At 56.0% G+C, this 15,224-nt stretch overlaps 7 protein-coding genes across 7 annotated transcripts; 5 read left to right on the forward strand and 2 right to left on the reverse strand.

Annotated features, from left to right (window-relative positions):
- Nucleotides 1–675: 675 nt before the first annotated feature.
- CGGC5_v007333 (mitochondrial 54S ribosomal protein mL46) lies at nucleotides 676–1,878 on the forward strand (the record flags this gene model as incomplete). The annotated part of the gene is made up of 3 exons (XM_032035897.1): nucleotides 676–724; nucleotides 776–1,500; nucleotides 1,585–1,878. The coding sequence occupies 3 exons, from the start codon at nucleotides 676–678 to the stop codon at nucleotides 1,876–1,878; spliced, it is 1,068 nt and encodes a 355-aa protein (XP_031885212.1).
- A 1,701-nt stretch (nucleotides 1,879–3,579) lies between these two features.
- Nucleotides 3,580–5,823, forward strand: Pnldc1 (Poly(A)-specific ribonuclease PNLDC1; the record flags this gene model as incomplete). Its single annotated transcript, XM_066151845.1, has 7 exons — nucleotides 3,580–3,818; nucleotides 3,891–4,212; nucleotides 4,268–4,444; nucleotides 4,514–4,565; nucleotides 4,612–4,958; nucleotides 5,052–5,388; nucleotides 5,438–5,823. The coding sequence occupies 7 exons, from the start codon at nucleotides 3,580–3,582 to the stop codon at nucleotides 5,821–5,823; spliced, it is 1,860 nt and encodes a 619-aa protein (XP_066008843.1).
- A 1,294-nt stretch (nucleotides 5,824–7,117) lies between these two features.
- Nucleotides 7,118–8,592, forward strand: CGGC5_v007335 (uncharacterized protein; the record flags this gene model as incomplete). Its single annotated transcript, XM_032035900.1, has 2 exons — nucleotides 7,118–7,620; nucleotides 7,686–8,592. 2 exons carry the CDS (start codon nucleotides 7,118–7,120, stop codon nucleotides 8,590–8,592), a joined length of 1,410 nt encoding a protein of 469 aa, XP_031885034.1.
- A 328-nt stretch (nucleotides 8,593–8,920) lies between these two features.
- On the reverse strand, nucleotides 8,921–9,308 carry CGGC5_v007336 (PHD finger-like domain-containing protein 5B; the record flags this gene model as incomplete). The annotated part of the gene is made up of 2 exons (XM_032035901.1): nucleotides 8,921–9,236; nucleotides 9,292–9,308. 2 exons carry the CDS (start codon nucleotides 9,306–9,308, stop codon nucleotides 8,921–8,923), a joined length of 333 nt encoding a protein of 110 aa, XP_031885033.1.
- Nucleotides 9,309–9,729: 421 nt separating this feature from the next.
- Nucleotides 9,730–10,788, forward strand: CGGC5_v007337 (Pinin-like protein 1; the record flags this gene model as incomplete). Its single annotated transcript, XM_032035902.1, has 4 exons — nucleotides 9,730–9,746; nucleotides 9,801–10,260; nucleotides 10,323–10,391; nucleotides 10,441–10,788. The coding sequence occupies 4 exons, from the start codon at nucleotides 9,730–9,732 to the stop codon at nucleotides 10,786–10,788; spliced, it is 894 nt and encodes a 297-aa protein (XP_031885036.1).
- Nucleotides 10,789–12,043: 1,255 nt separating this feature from the next.
- Nucleotides 12,044–13,144, forward strand: Ephx2-1 (Bifunctional epoxide hydrolase 2; the record flags this gene model as incomplete). The annotated part of the gene is made up of 2 exons (XM_032035903.1): nucleotides 12,044–13,071; nucleotides 13,135–13,144. The coding sequence occupies 2 exons, from the start codon at nucleotides 12,044–12,046 to the stop codon at nucleotides 13,142–13,144; spliced, it is 1,038 nt and encodes a 345-aa protein (XP_031885035.1).
- Nucleotides 13,145–13,580: 436 nt separating this feature from the next.
- CGGC5_v007339 (uncharacterized protein) lies at nucleotides 13,581–13,934 on the reverse strand (the record flags this gene model as incomplete). The annotated part of the gene is made up of 1 exon (XM_032035904.1): nucleotides 13,581–13,934. The coding sequence occupies one exon, from the start codon at nucleotides 13,932–13,934 to the stop codon at nucleotides 13,581–13,583; it is 354 nt and encodes a 117-aa protein (XP_031885038.1).
- Between the last annotated feature and the right edge of the window lie 1,290 nt (nucleotides 13,935–15,224).

The raw sequence follows: 15,224 nt of genomic DNA on the forward strand, positions 1-15,224 counted from the left end.
TTGGACATAGTTAGCAGCATCGTAGTACGTGAGCAAAAGAGCAGAGGCAGCACGATGACGCTAGGCAGAATTCAAGAGTAGAGTGCGCCTTATTTTCAGACGTGGCTCGTGGAGCTGGGAAATCCTCTCGGAAATCCTCACTCAGGCCCAGCTTGGACCGTTGAGAATGAAAAAAAATCAGCCGCCAAGAAACAACGTCGCAAGGGGGCTGAAATGTTTGCAGTATCTATCTAACAGTGAATCCCAGTAGAAAAGATGCAGGCGCTGCTAGCGAAAAAGACTGCTTATTTACTCTGGGCACTCGAAAAATGATCCGGACGTTCTGGAGGCGGAACAGGTCTAGACGATAAGGAATGGTGCCGTTGACGAAAAAAGAAGAAAGGGAAGAAAACTCAGCCCGCCGTTTGAGATGATAAAGACTTTTTGCGGTGGATGTCCGCTGCTGACATAATTCGATGTGGATGCCTCGCGTCAGTGCGAGCTCCTCAGGCCAGAGAGCTGGTCGACGGGCGTGGACCGTGCGCTTCGGAGCGGGATACCTATCCACCACGAAGCTCGACTGCACCTCGCCCTTAGGTAAGCGGTACGTACCGCAATGCAGCAAAAAAGTTCAATCCATCTGGAGATCTTGACTGAGGCGTTGATGAGGAGACTCAGTACACCCAGACTTTCAGCATGGCGGCCTCAAGCAGAGGCGCATTTGCCGTCCTAGGGCTTTTGCGAAGTAAGCCTGCGCTGTCGTACTCTTGACCGGGACCCAATTGACTGACTGCAGACCCCGCAACAGCATCCCCCAGACTCTGCCGACAATGCGCTAGAGTCCAGATCAGAGCTCCCTCGCGAGCGTACTCGGGTGCCGCCGCCGCGGCTGCCACGACGACCCCTCCGAACCCCCCGCCGTCGACCCCGAGCAGCATTCCCCCGGAGCCCAAGGCCGCGACGCCGAGCGGGCCAGGCTACCGCATCAAGTCGGGCGCCATCGTCACGCGGGCGCCCCTCCTCACGCGGCCGCTGACGGACTTTGAGCAGGCGTACTTCTTCTACCAGAAGCGCCTCGAGGAGCGGCTGACGCTGCCGTTCATCACGTCCGTCTACTTCAAGCAGGACACGCCGGCGCTCATCGACTGGAACATGAAGGTCAAGGACCGCCAGGGCACCGTGGGCAAGGACGTGGGCGTGTACAACGGCAAGGCGTCCCGCGCGTGGGACGACGAGCTGCTCGTCGGGGACAAGCTGAGCAGGCACGAGACGAGTGTTGAGTTGTTGCTCAAGGACGCCGTGATGCGTGTGAGTGACGATGCGGAGATCATCCCCGAGGAGGACCGGGTGCCGCCCGAGGCGCCGCAGCCGCGATTGTCGGAGGCGGATAAGAAGGGCGACAAGACGAGGCTGGACCGCGCGATGGACCGGACGCTGTATCTGGTTGTCAAGCGGGACGGCAAGGATGCCAAGTGGGAGTTCCCCGCGGCGGCGCTCAGCACGGAGGAGAACCTCCACGAGGTGGGTTTTTCTTTCGTCACTCTCTCACGGCTTCGTGGCTAAGTGAGAAAACATGTGATCACTGTACTGACTTGGACACGATAGGCTTCCTCGCGCGTTCTCGAGCAGACCGCCGGCGTCAACATGAACACGTGGATGGTCGGCCGGGCGCCGGTGGCGCACCACGTCGTCAAGCCCGTGGCCAAACAGGACGGCAGCGTCGAGCGCAGGGGCGAGAAGACGTTCTTCCTCAAGTGGCGCATCATGGCCGGGCAGGCGGACCTGGCGAGCAACGCGTACGGGTACAAGGAGTTCCAGTGGCTGACGCGGGAGGAGCTGGAGAAGGCTCTGCCGGAGGAGTACTACCGCAGCGTGCGGCTCATGCTGGCTGACAGGTAAAGCGACCGGTAGAACGATCTAGCCAGGTGAGGAATGAAGAAAGGAAAAAACATGAGTGGATGAAAGGGGAAAAGTGTAACGCTGTTGTATCATAGATGAACTGTACAATCAAATCTTCACTGGATGGATTCGACCGGTTGGGTTGGCTGTCTTGATCTAAACGTGGGCTTTCCTGACGATGGCTTATGGTGAGTGAGCAAGGGGTGCCGCAGAGTAAAACGGGACCCTGTCAGGTTGGTGCTCTCTTGATGAGCGGGTATTAGCGTGAGCTTTGTGAAGGTCAATAGGCTGGAGGCACCACGGCACTCCAATGGCAGGCTTGAACATCATTAGTTGCTATCACTACCTATTCCACTACATTTTCTTCAACCAGATTGAATTCTGTCATTCATATTGTTCAATGGGATTGTGTCTTTGTTTCTGGAGAGCTGGGGGTAGGAAGCTGGCCACATGAGAGACGCTTTTGGGAAGCAGAGTATGGCGACGCAGAGCACACTCGATTTCTCTATATTCTATTCATTCTTCAGCATTGTGATACGTCGTCCGACGTCTGTATTGGATAAAAGACATCGGTGTTGACTTCAGGGGTTACGAACCAGGTAATCGCCGAGACAGGTTGAGGATACTCGAGGCCAAGTGAGAGAACCTGGAGTCTATCAAATGTCTGTCCTGCCTCCATCACATTTAAATTGTCTACATACGGTCATCTTGGCATGTTGTTGTTCAGTTAGTGAATAAAAGACAAGCACCAATACCTAACTTAGGGAGTTAGAATCTGGACAGTCTCCTTGCCCCGGGAGGAGTGTTGAAACATTGAAGGCCGGACAAAGGACAGTCGGCTTAGCGGGCAGCTGCCTTACCTTGCCTGCCTGAGTCTCAAAGTCCCAGGCACCAACCTGAAGCTATCTTCACCTTGTCGCCTGACGACCAGCTCCACCCGCACCTTCCTCCCACGCTCGACGAACCGCCCAACCAGCCACCCACCCCTTATGTACGAAAGTATCACTAGATCTTTCAACAACAGCCCGTGGTCTAGTGGGGTAACTAGGCGCCTCAATTGAGGCGAGTTCTCGAACGTCCCACGCCACGGGTAGGTAGGTTCGAATGCCGCTGTCGACAGTCAGCGGGGTCCTTACTCTGCCGCCATTAGCAAAATCCATAGCATCGTTACACCTGAGGTTGGTAAGAATCTCCTATGGATTTTCATAAGGCTCTGCCTGAACTTTTTGATTTTTTTGATCAATGTTTGTTTTGCGATTTTGGGCTTGGGCGTGACGGGCAGGTGTTCTGGAAGAAAACATCTCGAAGCCAGGCCATGCTCAGTCTCGATCTACACGTGCGCGTTGACGACTTCTGAAGTTACTCAGCTAGACCAACTTCTTCGCTCTCCCCATTATGGTTCTTGACTGATATCGTCCTTGTTCATAGTGTCGCCACCCCTCCCGGTACGAGACTTTCTCACATCTGGTCCGCTACTGACGACCCTCCTCCGTTGCCATTTCCTTTTCCTGCAGCCTCCTTACGTCTTGTTAAGTTTGAGAGGAACATACTATCTCCCCCTCCCTCCAAGGGGGGAAAAAAAAAGTGGTGTTGTTCTGAGCCACTACTTCCTCACTCCCCTCCCGATTTCCTTGCCCACCTACAATATCCACCACCACCTTCACTACACCACCATCGTGGGTGCCACTCACACCCGTAGCCATGGAGATCACCATGGAAAACTTTTGGCGGCAGCTGCCAAGAATATTGATTTCCATCGCAGAGTCGAATTTCGTCGCTATCGACGTCGAGATGACCGGCATTGCAGACAAGATGTCGGAGAATTTCTGGAAAAAGACCAACCAAACCCGACAGGGGATTTACGAGACAGGCAAGCGGATCGCGTCAACGTACAACGTCTTTGAGCTGGGTCTCACCTGTGTCAAGCCTGACGGAGGCGAGTACTTTCCTCCACCTCTCGCGACTTCTTGCTGACAAGCCACAGACGATTCGTACAAGACGGAATCTTACAGTTTTTATGTCAGCCCTTTACTCCTCGAGGATACTCGCGAAGACAGCTTTTTCGCCAAAGACTTGGGCAGGAACTTGACGGCATCACTCAGCACCCTGAAGTTTATGAGAAAGGAAGGCCTCCAATTGGAGAAGATTTTCGACAACCCTGTCCCGTACTTGAGCCGTAAGGAATCGCGCGACGCAATTGAACGCCTGGAGTCCCGAGCGCAGACACAGCCGATCAAGGACCATCCGTACGACGAGGACGAGGAAGGCCTTAATTTCTTCAGCACGTACGTTTTTGACGAGATCACTTCATGGCTCGGCGACCGCAACGACGATGTAAGACCCACGGTTGAGTTCATGGGGATTATGGCTAATGCTTGTGGTCGTGCAGCGAAAGTCAGAGATCGAGATCCGGATCCCCTATTCGGGTAGCAAGAAGAGAAGCAGTGTGTACCACAAGATCGTCCGAGTAACAGCTCAGAATCTGGTTCCGCACATGAAGTGCCGCACCTGGAACCATGGTCTTTCTGTGATTATTTCACCAGAAGATTCCGACGAGAATCAAGAGGTACGACCCCCCAGAAACGTTGCGATTGTTGGTTGGCCCTGTTTTGCGCCCCCTACTGACAATGTCCAGAGGCAGCAAACGTTTCGAGATAACCTTTCCGCCTCAATCAGAAAGCAAACAGGTAGGTCTCATTGACAAGACAGCCGGCAGATGCTGACCATCCCAAGGTCTTCGCCTGATTATGGAGGCCCTTTCCGGAGGGCATTTTGCGGATATCATTGACCCGAGCTACATTATTGAGGCTTTATCATCCTGGCCTGGCGGCATGACGGTACAGAGCTTTTGTCAAGAGGTTCAGCAGAAATTTGGAAACGCGCCGCTTTTGAGTCCGGAGCGAGAGTCCGGTGAGGACAGCGAGGGAGTGGCGTCGACGACACCAGAGCAGGAATCCAGCTACTTCAGCGAAGAATCACCCAATAACATCGGGAACTCCCTGGAAGAAGCAAAAGGCGAACAATCCTGGCGATTGCCGGAATCATCGTCGGAGTGGATTACAAGTTTCCCGCACACGCCTGTGAGTCCCAGCGGGTCTTAGGGAAATCCTGCCGGCTACTCTGGAGAGCGTCACAGCGAGGATGATATCTCGGAAGCAACGCTTTCCGATCAGATCCGGGCCGCCCTCTGGACACTCGAATCCAAGCTCCAGCTCCAGCGCCCACCAATTGTTGGTCACAACCAGTTCTTTGACTTGTTGTTCATTTACCAAACCTTCTTTGACGATCTCCCTGCTTCCTGCGGGGAATTCTTTGCCAACATCTACGAGTTGTTTCCCCACATAATCGATACCAAACTCATGGCAATCGCCGATCAGGCGATCGAAGGGGAAGATCCGCTGGCGGATATATTCGACAGATTCATTGGCGATGTTTGCAGGCCGTCTATTGGCTGGGATCCGGCCCATGGGTACAGTCGAAGGGCGAACGCCCATGAAGCAGGCTACGACAGTGCGTCGATATATTCCCACCTTTTACTTTGTAACTGACCTGGCGATAGGCTTCATGACTGCTGTTATCCTTCTGCGACTCGCACATAAACTTGCTCGAAGGACACTCGACAACGTCGACGAGGGTGAGAGCTGGGACAAGAAGATGCGTCGATTGTACGACAAGGGCTGGCTACTAGAGATTGGACGTGACCCCGAATGCTTTGGATCGGACTCAGGATCGGACTTTGAGAAATCGACGGCATCCTCAGACGGCGATGACGAAGAAATCGGAGAGCTCTACTGGGGTCATTCTGTGTTCGACATGTTCCGCAACACTCTGCGAATCGGCCCCTCCACCAATGTTTTTCTGGAGAGACAGTGGGCAGCCGATCGAGCCTTTCGCCAGGTTCCGCGTCCGACGTCAGACACGGAAGGATGCAGTATTCGTTCTTGAGACGCGTTAAGTGGAGGAGACGCGTTGTGAGTCGATATATAGCGATGGGCTGTGTAATAGACTGAATTGGTGATGGATGATCCTTGGCTTTCGAGTGACCCCGCCAGGCTGTCGTATCTTACATTTGGCCAATTTGTTTCCTAGAAATGGCTTTCACAAGAATGATCCTTTCTCACCGGCCATTGACCTTCTTCCACGTTTCTGACTTTTTTTGATCGCTTTTGCTCAGCTCAGGGGCGGCAGAGGGGTAGAGGACGATTCGGCTGTTCGAACCCGCGGGCCTCGGGATAATCTGGGGAAACAGGGGCACGCGAACTCTAAGTTTGCACGCGTTTGAATGGCATCTGATGGGTCAATTAAAACACAGAGTAATAATAGTTCACTTAAGAAGGCGATGCCGTGGAGGGGGAATCCCAAGTTGGAGGGCAAGATCACGAAGATTTGAAATGACAGGCGGCGGCAGCATGAGACGATCGCTGGAAACGGCTGTTGATCTCCGCGAGTTGAGATGAAGCTCGGCCGGTCGTCGAGGGCAACCCCTGTTTCCTCCGTCTGGGCCTGCGCTCTTCCCCGATCAGGAAGCTACGCCCAATGAGAAGAACGGACGCCGAAGGAAGCCCGCGTGGTCGTGGAGGCTAGAGGGGTACTTCACATGCGAGGCATCCGGTGCGACGTCACTGGGGCGTGCTGCACCAAGACCATGTATTCGCTTATCTCTTTGTTTTTCTGGCTACAGCGAACGACTCAATGTTTCTGGCGGTCAGCTGGCCAGGAACGCCAGGCCGGCGGGCACACACTCAGGCACTTTGCATGCACTCTGCAGGAGAGCCGGGATGAGCCCACCACACTCGCGGCGAGACACCGCCGCAAAACAAACCGAGGCTAAACTTTGGCCACGGCCGAAAAGTGTAACCGTGCCTGCGCAGCTGCGGCCGGTGATTGGCCCAGTGCACTCCATTCCTCCTCAGTCAGCAGACTGCCCCAGCTCCATTCTCCATTCTCTAGCAGAGCAGCAACCAGCAACCCAGCACCACCACCGAGCACCGGCAATCCGAATCTAACCACGACCACATGTCGCGGCTCTCATCACTACCCGCTGGTGGCATTTGAGCAGGAACGCGTATGATGGCCGCCATTCTCCGCACGCCGGATACATAACAAACCCCGTTTTTTTTCTTGGTCTTCCCCTCGTCAATTTCCCTCCCGTCTGGGGCACGTCAATGCCGACAGATTGAATCCGACGCCGCCCTGCCTGTTGCTGCTGTCCATCCTCTAAATGCCATTGCCCGCCAACATGTCGTCCCTCAACGGCTCCTACACGGCGACTCTGAGTCCCACGCTCGCCTCGTCCGAAACCGCATCCGCATTCCCTCCGCACATGCTCTCGAGCTCCATCTCCTCGCTATCCTCATCAACGTCTTCCCGCCACACCTCGCAGATCTCAAAGACTTACCGCCAGGCCTCGACCCTGTTCCTCACGCGTCGCCTGCCCGAGGCCCTATCCACCATCTTGCCATTGATCACACCGACACCGGGACAGTCGGACGGCGCCCCAACAGAGCCCGCGCCCGTCGCGAGGGCGTCTCGATCCACGAGAATCAAGGTCTGGAGCTTGTACCTGACGACGCTCAACGCCATCGTCGAGCTGGAGCCGGACGAGGGAAAGGATGCGTTTGGAAGCCAAGAGTGGCGCTCGCTGTGCACCAAGGTCAGGGACGGAGAAGTGTGGGAGGAGGTCGTCCGCAACGGATACCACGGCGTCGAGAGCGACGTCGATTCCGACGTCGTCATTAACCTGTAAGCAAAATTGTTTATTTGGGTGTCGCCTGATGCTGGATATCATGTGCTAACCGGGACCCTAGCGCCACGCTGCTCTTAGCTCACGCCCGGACGCAGGAATTGAACCAAAAGAGGCTGGAGAGCTATCTCGCTGCCTCAACCTCACCAAATCTGGATCTCTCGCAGAGATTTTCCGACACGCCGTCGCCGTCCCCGCGGCTGAATCACCGGCACAGGTCGCCGGCGAAGGGGACGAGCGGCGCTGACACGCCAAGAGACCTTAATGCGAGGGTGAAGATCCTCGAGCTGTACACGCTGCATGTTTTGTTGCGTAATAATGAGTGGGATTATGCCCGAGAATTCATCAGCGTCAGCTCCGTATTAGACGACGAACGCCGCGAGGCGTTCCTGCAAGCACTGCAAAGCTTGCAGGAAGAACAGCAAGAAGCAGAAAGGCGCGAAGCCGAAGACAGACGCCAACAGGAAGAGCAACTAAGGCGCGATATTGAGGAGGCCAAGAAACTGAGAGCTGAAAATGAAGAGAGGGAACGCAGGCGATTAGAAGAGGAACGAGCCAGGCGAGAGGGCACCGAGGTGGACTATGGCATCGAAAGGACACCGAGCAGGGCGGGCTCTAGCAAAGCAGGGTCGAGCAAGGGGCGACATGCCAGAGTCGTCTCAAACGCTTCAGGGTCAAATTCAAACCCAAAGATGCCTGTATCACGGGCAAAGGGCAAGTCACCAGCCAACCCTACGTTCGGAAGCAGGGCATCTATGGTCGTGTCTCGGCTGAAAGAGCTCATCGACCAGCTGGGGGCGTCGTTCAAGACGAACCCGATGCTGCTGATGCGGCTTGTGGCTTTTATTTTGGGTTTGGTCGTCATGTTTGGACAGAAGAATGTCCGAGAGCGGATACAGCGCGTGCTTGGTAATGGTTGGAACAAGGTAAAGGCGACAGCGGGAATGGGAGTCAAGGTTAGCTACATATGATTACGACGGACACCGGCTAGCTTTGACTTTCACTGTACTATAAGTATGAATCTGGATGAACGGCCGTAATTGTTGTGGCCTTGGATATTTTTTTGGTTCAAAAATGGGAGCATTTCAACAAGTTGGCAACTGGCTGTTCCGTCATGCAAAGTGGGATATTGTTCTTTTCGATCTAAATGGTGAAACCCTCGTGCGTTGTCTCTGATAATCGACGCCCAAACGCCATGTACACAATGCCATACCCATGTGTCGCAAAATTTTCTCGTTCGTATCCATGCTGCCTCAAGCCGAAAACGTAACCGGTGCCCAGACCCGGGCGACGTAGGGACTAGTACGTCGCCGTGCGATTCGTTTTCTTCTGGTAGAACAGGTCGGTTCGCGAGCTTCCGAGGTTGATGATCTTGGGGCAGCCGTCGCGGTCCTTCTCGAGCCGCGTGCACTCGAAGCAGTAGAAGGCGTCCGAGATGCCCTCACCGCCGCAGACGACGCACTTGTTTTGGTAGTTGCCGAAGGAGCACTCGTCGCAGATACGGACGAGAGTCGTGGGGCGGACGTAGGAATCGCAGACGGGACACTTGCCGTCGCACTTGTCGCAGAGGCGGCCGATGGCGATGCCGGCCTGCTTGCGGCACATGACGAGATCGCTGGAAAACGGTCAGTACGCGGTTTTGTTTAGGTTGGGGCGTGAACTGGACTTACGGGTGATGACGCGACATGGTGGGCGATTATGCGCGAAAGGTCGCCAGGTGTGCTGAGGTTGAAAGTCGCGGGGTCTGAGAAGCGACTGCGGTGTTGATCGCAAAGTTGCGATATGCTTGCAATGATGGCGACGAAGAGGTAGTCAACACCGTTCAGCCTCGCCACCTCTTCTCGACGTTTCTCCCGCGGTAATTGGTACGGCCGCCGTCTGATCCGTACCGAAGTGGGGTCATTTGCGGGGCGCCCTCTTCTGAGTGGCCAACCCCGCTGACAAACCTCAGCCTTGGAGCTTCACGCAGGAGCTTTTGAGCTTCAATAGGTACTACGGCGAAGTCGCATCCAACATCACCCGGCCGGGACGATACCGATTTTTATTTTACATATTGCAGCATCGTCGCAAATAGTCTAAAAGACTCTGGAGTCTGCGCGACGTCGATAATGGCGACCCTTACGGAGTACGTCTTCTCAACACTTTTTGGGAAAGAACAACGAGCTGACACGCATGCTAGGGCACCACCCGCCGACGCCATCGATCCCGAGCCGGTCAGCCCCGAAGCCGAGGTTTCCCAGAAGCGCAAAGCTGCATCGGTATCTGAGGAGCCCGAAGAGACGTCGAAAAGACCGAGAATCGAGGATGCCGACCATCGCGACCAGCGCGCGCAAGAGCCCAGAGTCTCGCCAACAGCCACGAGGTCGCGCGATGCGGACGTAGGCGGCAGCGCCGCCCGTCGGGGCAATCTGTCAAAAGAGGAGGAGAAGAAGCGCGGAAAGAGACTATTTGGCGGTCTGCTGAGCACGCTCAGTCAGACCAACACCAGCTCCCAGCACAAGAAGCGCAGGGAGGTCGAACAGCGACAGCAGGAGAGGGCGCAGAAACAAAGGGCGGAAGACGACAGGAGGCGGGCGGAGAAGCTTGCCAGGATCACCGAGGTGCGCTGGCAAGAGCAGATCAAGTTTGATGAGAAAGTCGTACGTGGACGGTTCCTCCCTTGCGAGCATGCGCTCCGGTTTCGCTGATTACCCCCTCACAGATGAAGACGCGGCACTCCAACATGCTTGCAATGGCGCATTCGCTCCGGACAAAGACACAGCCTCAAATCGTATGTATTCCATCGGTACTTGTAGGTATCATGCTGACTGATGATGTAGTTCTTCCGGCCATGGAAGCTCACCAGGGAGCAAGAAGACGAGATAGACGATCAGATACAGGACGCCAAGGCGACCATCGCGAGAGAGGTCGAGGTTTTCAACGAGCGAAGAGAAGAGCACGAGCGGCGCTACGGTCGGAGCAGGCCGCCCACGAGACAAGAGCAGTCTGCGCCGGTGACTGCTGAAGCTTCGACAGATGCAACCTCCGCCCCAGAAGCTCCACCAGCGGAAGCTTTAAAAGCCGACACTAATACATTGTCGCACGACACTGAGAGACACGACCGAGAGCCGCACGATGAGTCTGGCGATGTTGTCGAGGACGCCGAGGAGGATATGGTGATATACTAATGAAGAGAGCCGAAAGGTCTGTTGCGGCTCTCGAATATTCTTTTCAAACCTGGTATGAGGTTACGCTTTTTATCATTTTATCCAAAACGATTGGCGCCGGTGGACGGAAAGCGCTTTTTCTATTTCATGAGGGGCAAAAAGATTGAACGTCGGGTCACGATATACCAATTGGAGTTCAGAGCGGCATTGACTTAAAGATATCCACGACCCCCCGGAGATATGCAATACGAAAATCAAGGAACTGCAAGACATCAATTCATGGAGCGATCGAGACAATGAGCTGACTCGGCGTCGGCCGAGTGACGTGTGATGCGCGATACCGCCTCGGCTAGTGGGGACCCGTCACCTTTAGCAGCCGTTTGTGCCGTTGAAGAATCGGCGACTACCTCTAGATGCAGGCGGCATATTTACAGTTTTCCGATCTGCAAGCTGCCGACGTCCTCGGAATCCGATGCTTTGTTTCTGTTGGGATGACACAATGGTGGTGTCTGGTTTCGAACCAACGATGCAGGGAGCTACTCCAACTCCCGGCGCGAGAGCGTTCGTTGCATGTCTCTGAGCCTCTGAGGTGGTTCCTGGGCGCTGGGCCGAGGCATCGCTGCAACGCGGACGGAGGCGCTAGGACGATTCCATCTAGGGACTCCGATGGCAGACATGCGAGAGCCCCGCGCGGGTGGGGTTGCCGGCCACGCCGGTCGCCAACGCAATGCGGCCCTCTGGTCTTCTGTGGCCGCGGCCGCCCACGGACCCCACGTCACGTCCTTGTCACTCGAAAGCTTGCCCCTCTTTCTCTGCTCGTCTGGCGCCGCCATCCCGCTCTTCTGTTACAGCTTGCGGGAAGCTTTTTGGGCAGTGTCGTTCGAGCTACCTTAGGCCGAGGCTCATTTGCACACCGCTCGTACGTTTTGGGTGATTCTACCCAGTTTACGTGGTGCAACACGCCTATTTTTAAATGACTCGGGCTTGACGACTCAACTCTTATAAGAGAGGATTTCGGGCGGCGTAGATCCCGCAACTGGCTCCGGCATCCTGCATACCCAACATCGGACTCGGATTCGTTGCTTCTCACCTCATTCCCCGCATCGGCACGGGATTCACCTTTCGGAGTAACGGCCGCTTTCTGGACTAGGGCTTCCTCCTTGGCAGACGTTACAAAGCCAACCTGTATATAAGGGACGAACGCCTGCTGCCCTCGACAAGAGCCTCACCAATGTCGTCTCTATCACTCGACCCAGACCACTATCTCACCTTCAACATGGCTGTCGACAAGATCGCGCCCAACGACCCCCGCATCGAGCGGAAGCAGGCCGAGGTCAGGGGCAAGACCTACTCCTACCTCTACGGCAAGCCTGAGGGCACCCCCAAGGGCACCGTCGTGCTCATCCACGGCTTCCCCGACATCTCCCTCGGCTGGCGCTACCAGATCCCCTTCTTCCTCTCCCAGGGCTACCAGGTCGTCGCCCCGGACTGCCTGGGCTACGGCCAGACCGCCTCCCCGGAGAAGCTCGAGGAGTTCTCCCTCAAGAGCATGGCGGACGACATCAAGGCACTCTCGGAGCACGTCGCGGGGCCCGGCGAGCAGATCATCCTCGGCGGCCACGACTGGGGCGGTGCCCTCGTCTGGCGCGTCGCCCTCTGGCACCCGACCCTCATCAAGGGCGTCTTCAGCGTCTGCACGCCGTACAACTCGCCCACGACGTACTGGTTCGACCTCGCCGACCTCATCGCCGCGGGCAAGTTCCACAACTTCAAGTACCAGCTGCAGCTGCGCGGCCCGGACGTCGAGGCCAAGGTCAAGACGCCCGAGGACATCCGTCAGTTCCTGCAGGGCATCTACGGCGGCCGCGGCCCCAACGACGAGCTCGTCTTCACGACGGAGCAGGGCGTCGTGTTCGAGAACCTCGGCAAGATGGGCCCCACGCCGCTGCTGAGCGAGGACGAGATCGCCTACTACGCCGAGCAGTTCTCCCACAGCGGGCTCCGCGGGCCGCTCAACTGGTACCGCACGCGCAAGATCAACTACGAGGAGGAGCTGCCGCTGGCGGAGAAGGCGGAGAAGGAGGGGGCCGCGATCAAGATCCAGCCCGCGAGTCTGTTCATCCTGGCGAACAAGGACGCGGCGCTGCCGGCCTCGATGGCGGCGGGCATGGACCAGCACTTTGTGGACCTGACGAGGGGCGAGGTGACGGCGACGCACTGGGCGCTGTGGGAGGCGCCGGAGGAGGTGAACAAGCAGATCAAGGAGTGGCTGGATACCAAGGTCAACAAGCCGACGGCGAACTTGTGAGTTTTGATTTTGATTTAATGGATTGGAAGAGCATGGCATTAACGATGTGGGCAAAAAAGGCAGGAGTAATTTTGTAGTCGGGAATGACTAGAAACGATGAATATGAAATTTTTTTGTCAAGCATTGCTTGCTCTCTCTATGCTTCTGAGGTTTGCCTGCATGGCATGTCTGCGCTTACACGTGCGAATGGTTATCCTATTGCGGCCATGCGGTGCGACGTGACCTTCGACTGGTTTGACCAACCTCAGCTTCAACGGGCCAAGCTATCCGCGCATATTCCTTATCAGCCACCTACTCCCAGCCGTCGTCTCTTTCTTGATCGAATCGGCGTTTACTTGTTTCCTGGCGGATTCTGACCCAACTGTGATGCACTGCTTGCGCGCAGCTATTCCGGACCACCTCGTATCTACCGTCATTTATGTATCGGCTAGAAGCGTACGATAATTCTCATCGACATCGGCGCAACGTCCTCTTCTATCATGTTATCTGAATGCCCTGATGTCCTTCACTTCAACGTAAACTTCTGCCCCGCAACAGCAGGCGCGGCGGTCTTCTTCTTGTTGGGCTTGCCGCACGAGGCGCAGGAGTCGGCGCGGTAGGCGCACGACTGGCAGAGGGCGTGGCCCTGCGAGACCTTTGTCTTGCACTTGGAGCACGCGCTCGAGTACTGAGCGTAGGGGTTCTTGGCGGCCTTGGAGAGCAGCTTGCTCTTGCCGATGCCGGTGCTGCCCAGGGTCGCTTTCGAGGAGGACGCGGAGGATGTGGCGGAGCCGTGGTAGATTTCGCTCTTCTTCTTGACGGAGGGCGTCGCGAGGGTTGTACCGCCCTTGCCGAGCTTCTGGCACTTTGCGCAGACCATGGCGTGGTTGATGGATTGGTAGCTGGAGATGAACGATGGGATGGGATTGAGGAATGGTTGGTGACAGTCGTGATGGTCAAGACGATGACCGAGGAACCGACTATCGATAAGATAACGGTTGACGAAGATAGCGCCACTAGCGGGATATATTACCTAAGACGTGGCTCGGGTGGCTGGAAAGCTAGACTGCGAAGTGACGCAACATCACAGGCTTCCGCGTTTAGAGTGCAGAGCGGCGCCGTGTTCTGCTGAAATCTTTGGTGCAGAAGGTGGGCCGGGACCAGACCAGAGGGCGGAGCTAGCGCCCTACCGAAGCTGGGATTCGCAAACGACACCTGGCGGGATCGTGGATTAGCGCAGGTAGCCACAATAGGGGCCCTCTGAATGTTTTCTCTCTTTCGCTGACTTTTCACGGGGTCCCCAGCCAGTCTGGAATTGAAACTGGATCTGCTCATCAGCTTTCTTCAGCGATACGTCCGCCTCGCCAGCCAACGGGGGCCACGGTGGCAGGCCAAGTCAGGGGCAATGGACGTTTGCGCAGGACAATGCTTGGTATGGTTTCCAACTTTCCAAGATGGCCGAGCCAAATTTCGTCTGGTCAATTCGGACGAGCGAGATATCGTATCCACACGTAATCACAGATCGCTCGGGGCGAGTGGACGAGGGAAATTTTTTCTCTGGTTCTGCGGGAGATGCTTAATTCCTTTCCCTGGTGACCTTTATCTCACGGGCTGGAAGGGGGGCCTGGCTCTAGCAACCTGGCCTGGGACCTTTCGCCTCGTCTTGTTTTGTTTCCTCTCGCCTGGCTCCAGGGCCGGCGTTGTCGGTTAAGCCTTGGCAGTTGGGGGGTCACTGTCTGAGCGACGGCGCAATTGCTCGAGCAATGACCGTTGATAACCCCAAGGGAACAGACTAAAGTGCTGCTGTGCTGTTGGCTCGCTTGCGTCAATCTCAGTGGCTGACTGACGGACGGTCTGACAGCTCCGAGATTCCGCAGGTCCGTCACCTCATGTTCCCCAGATTCGAGTGACGATGGAGGGAGAAAGCACGCAAGACGGAGAGATGCATTCCTTAGGTCCTGCCATCGTCCAGTGTCCGGCATGAGGTACATAGTCAGTCAGCCCTGCCGTCGTAGGTATCGTGGCTGAAGGACACCGGACTGGCAGACCCCATCGTCTTGGCCCGTCAGCTCGTCCCATCCGGTACGAGAGAAGACGATTGTCGTGGAGGTCGACTGCTGCCAGTCGTGCGTCTAAGCCGGGGAGTTGGAGGTCTGAAGCCCATGGGAGC

This window comes from Colletotrichum fructicola (assembly GCF_000319635.2).
Source record: "Colletotrichum fructicola Nara gc5 chromosome Unknown KSG_Nara_v1_contig04, whole genome shotgun sequence".
NCBI lineage: Eukaryota > Fungi > Ascomycota > Sordariomycetes > Glomerellales > Glomerellaceae > Colletotrichum > Colletotrichum fructicola.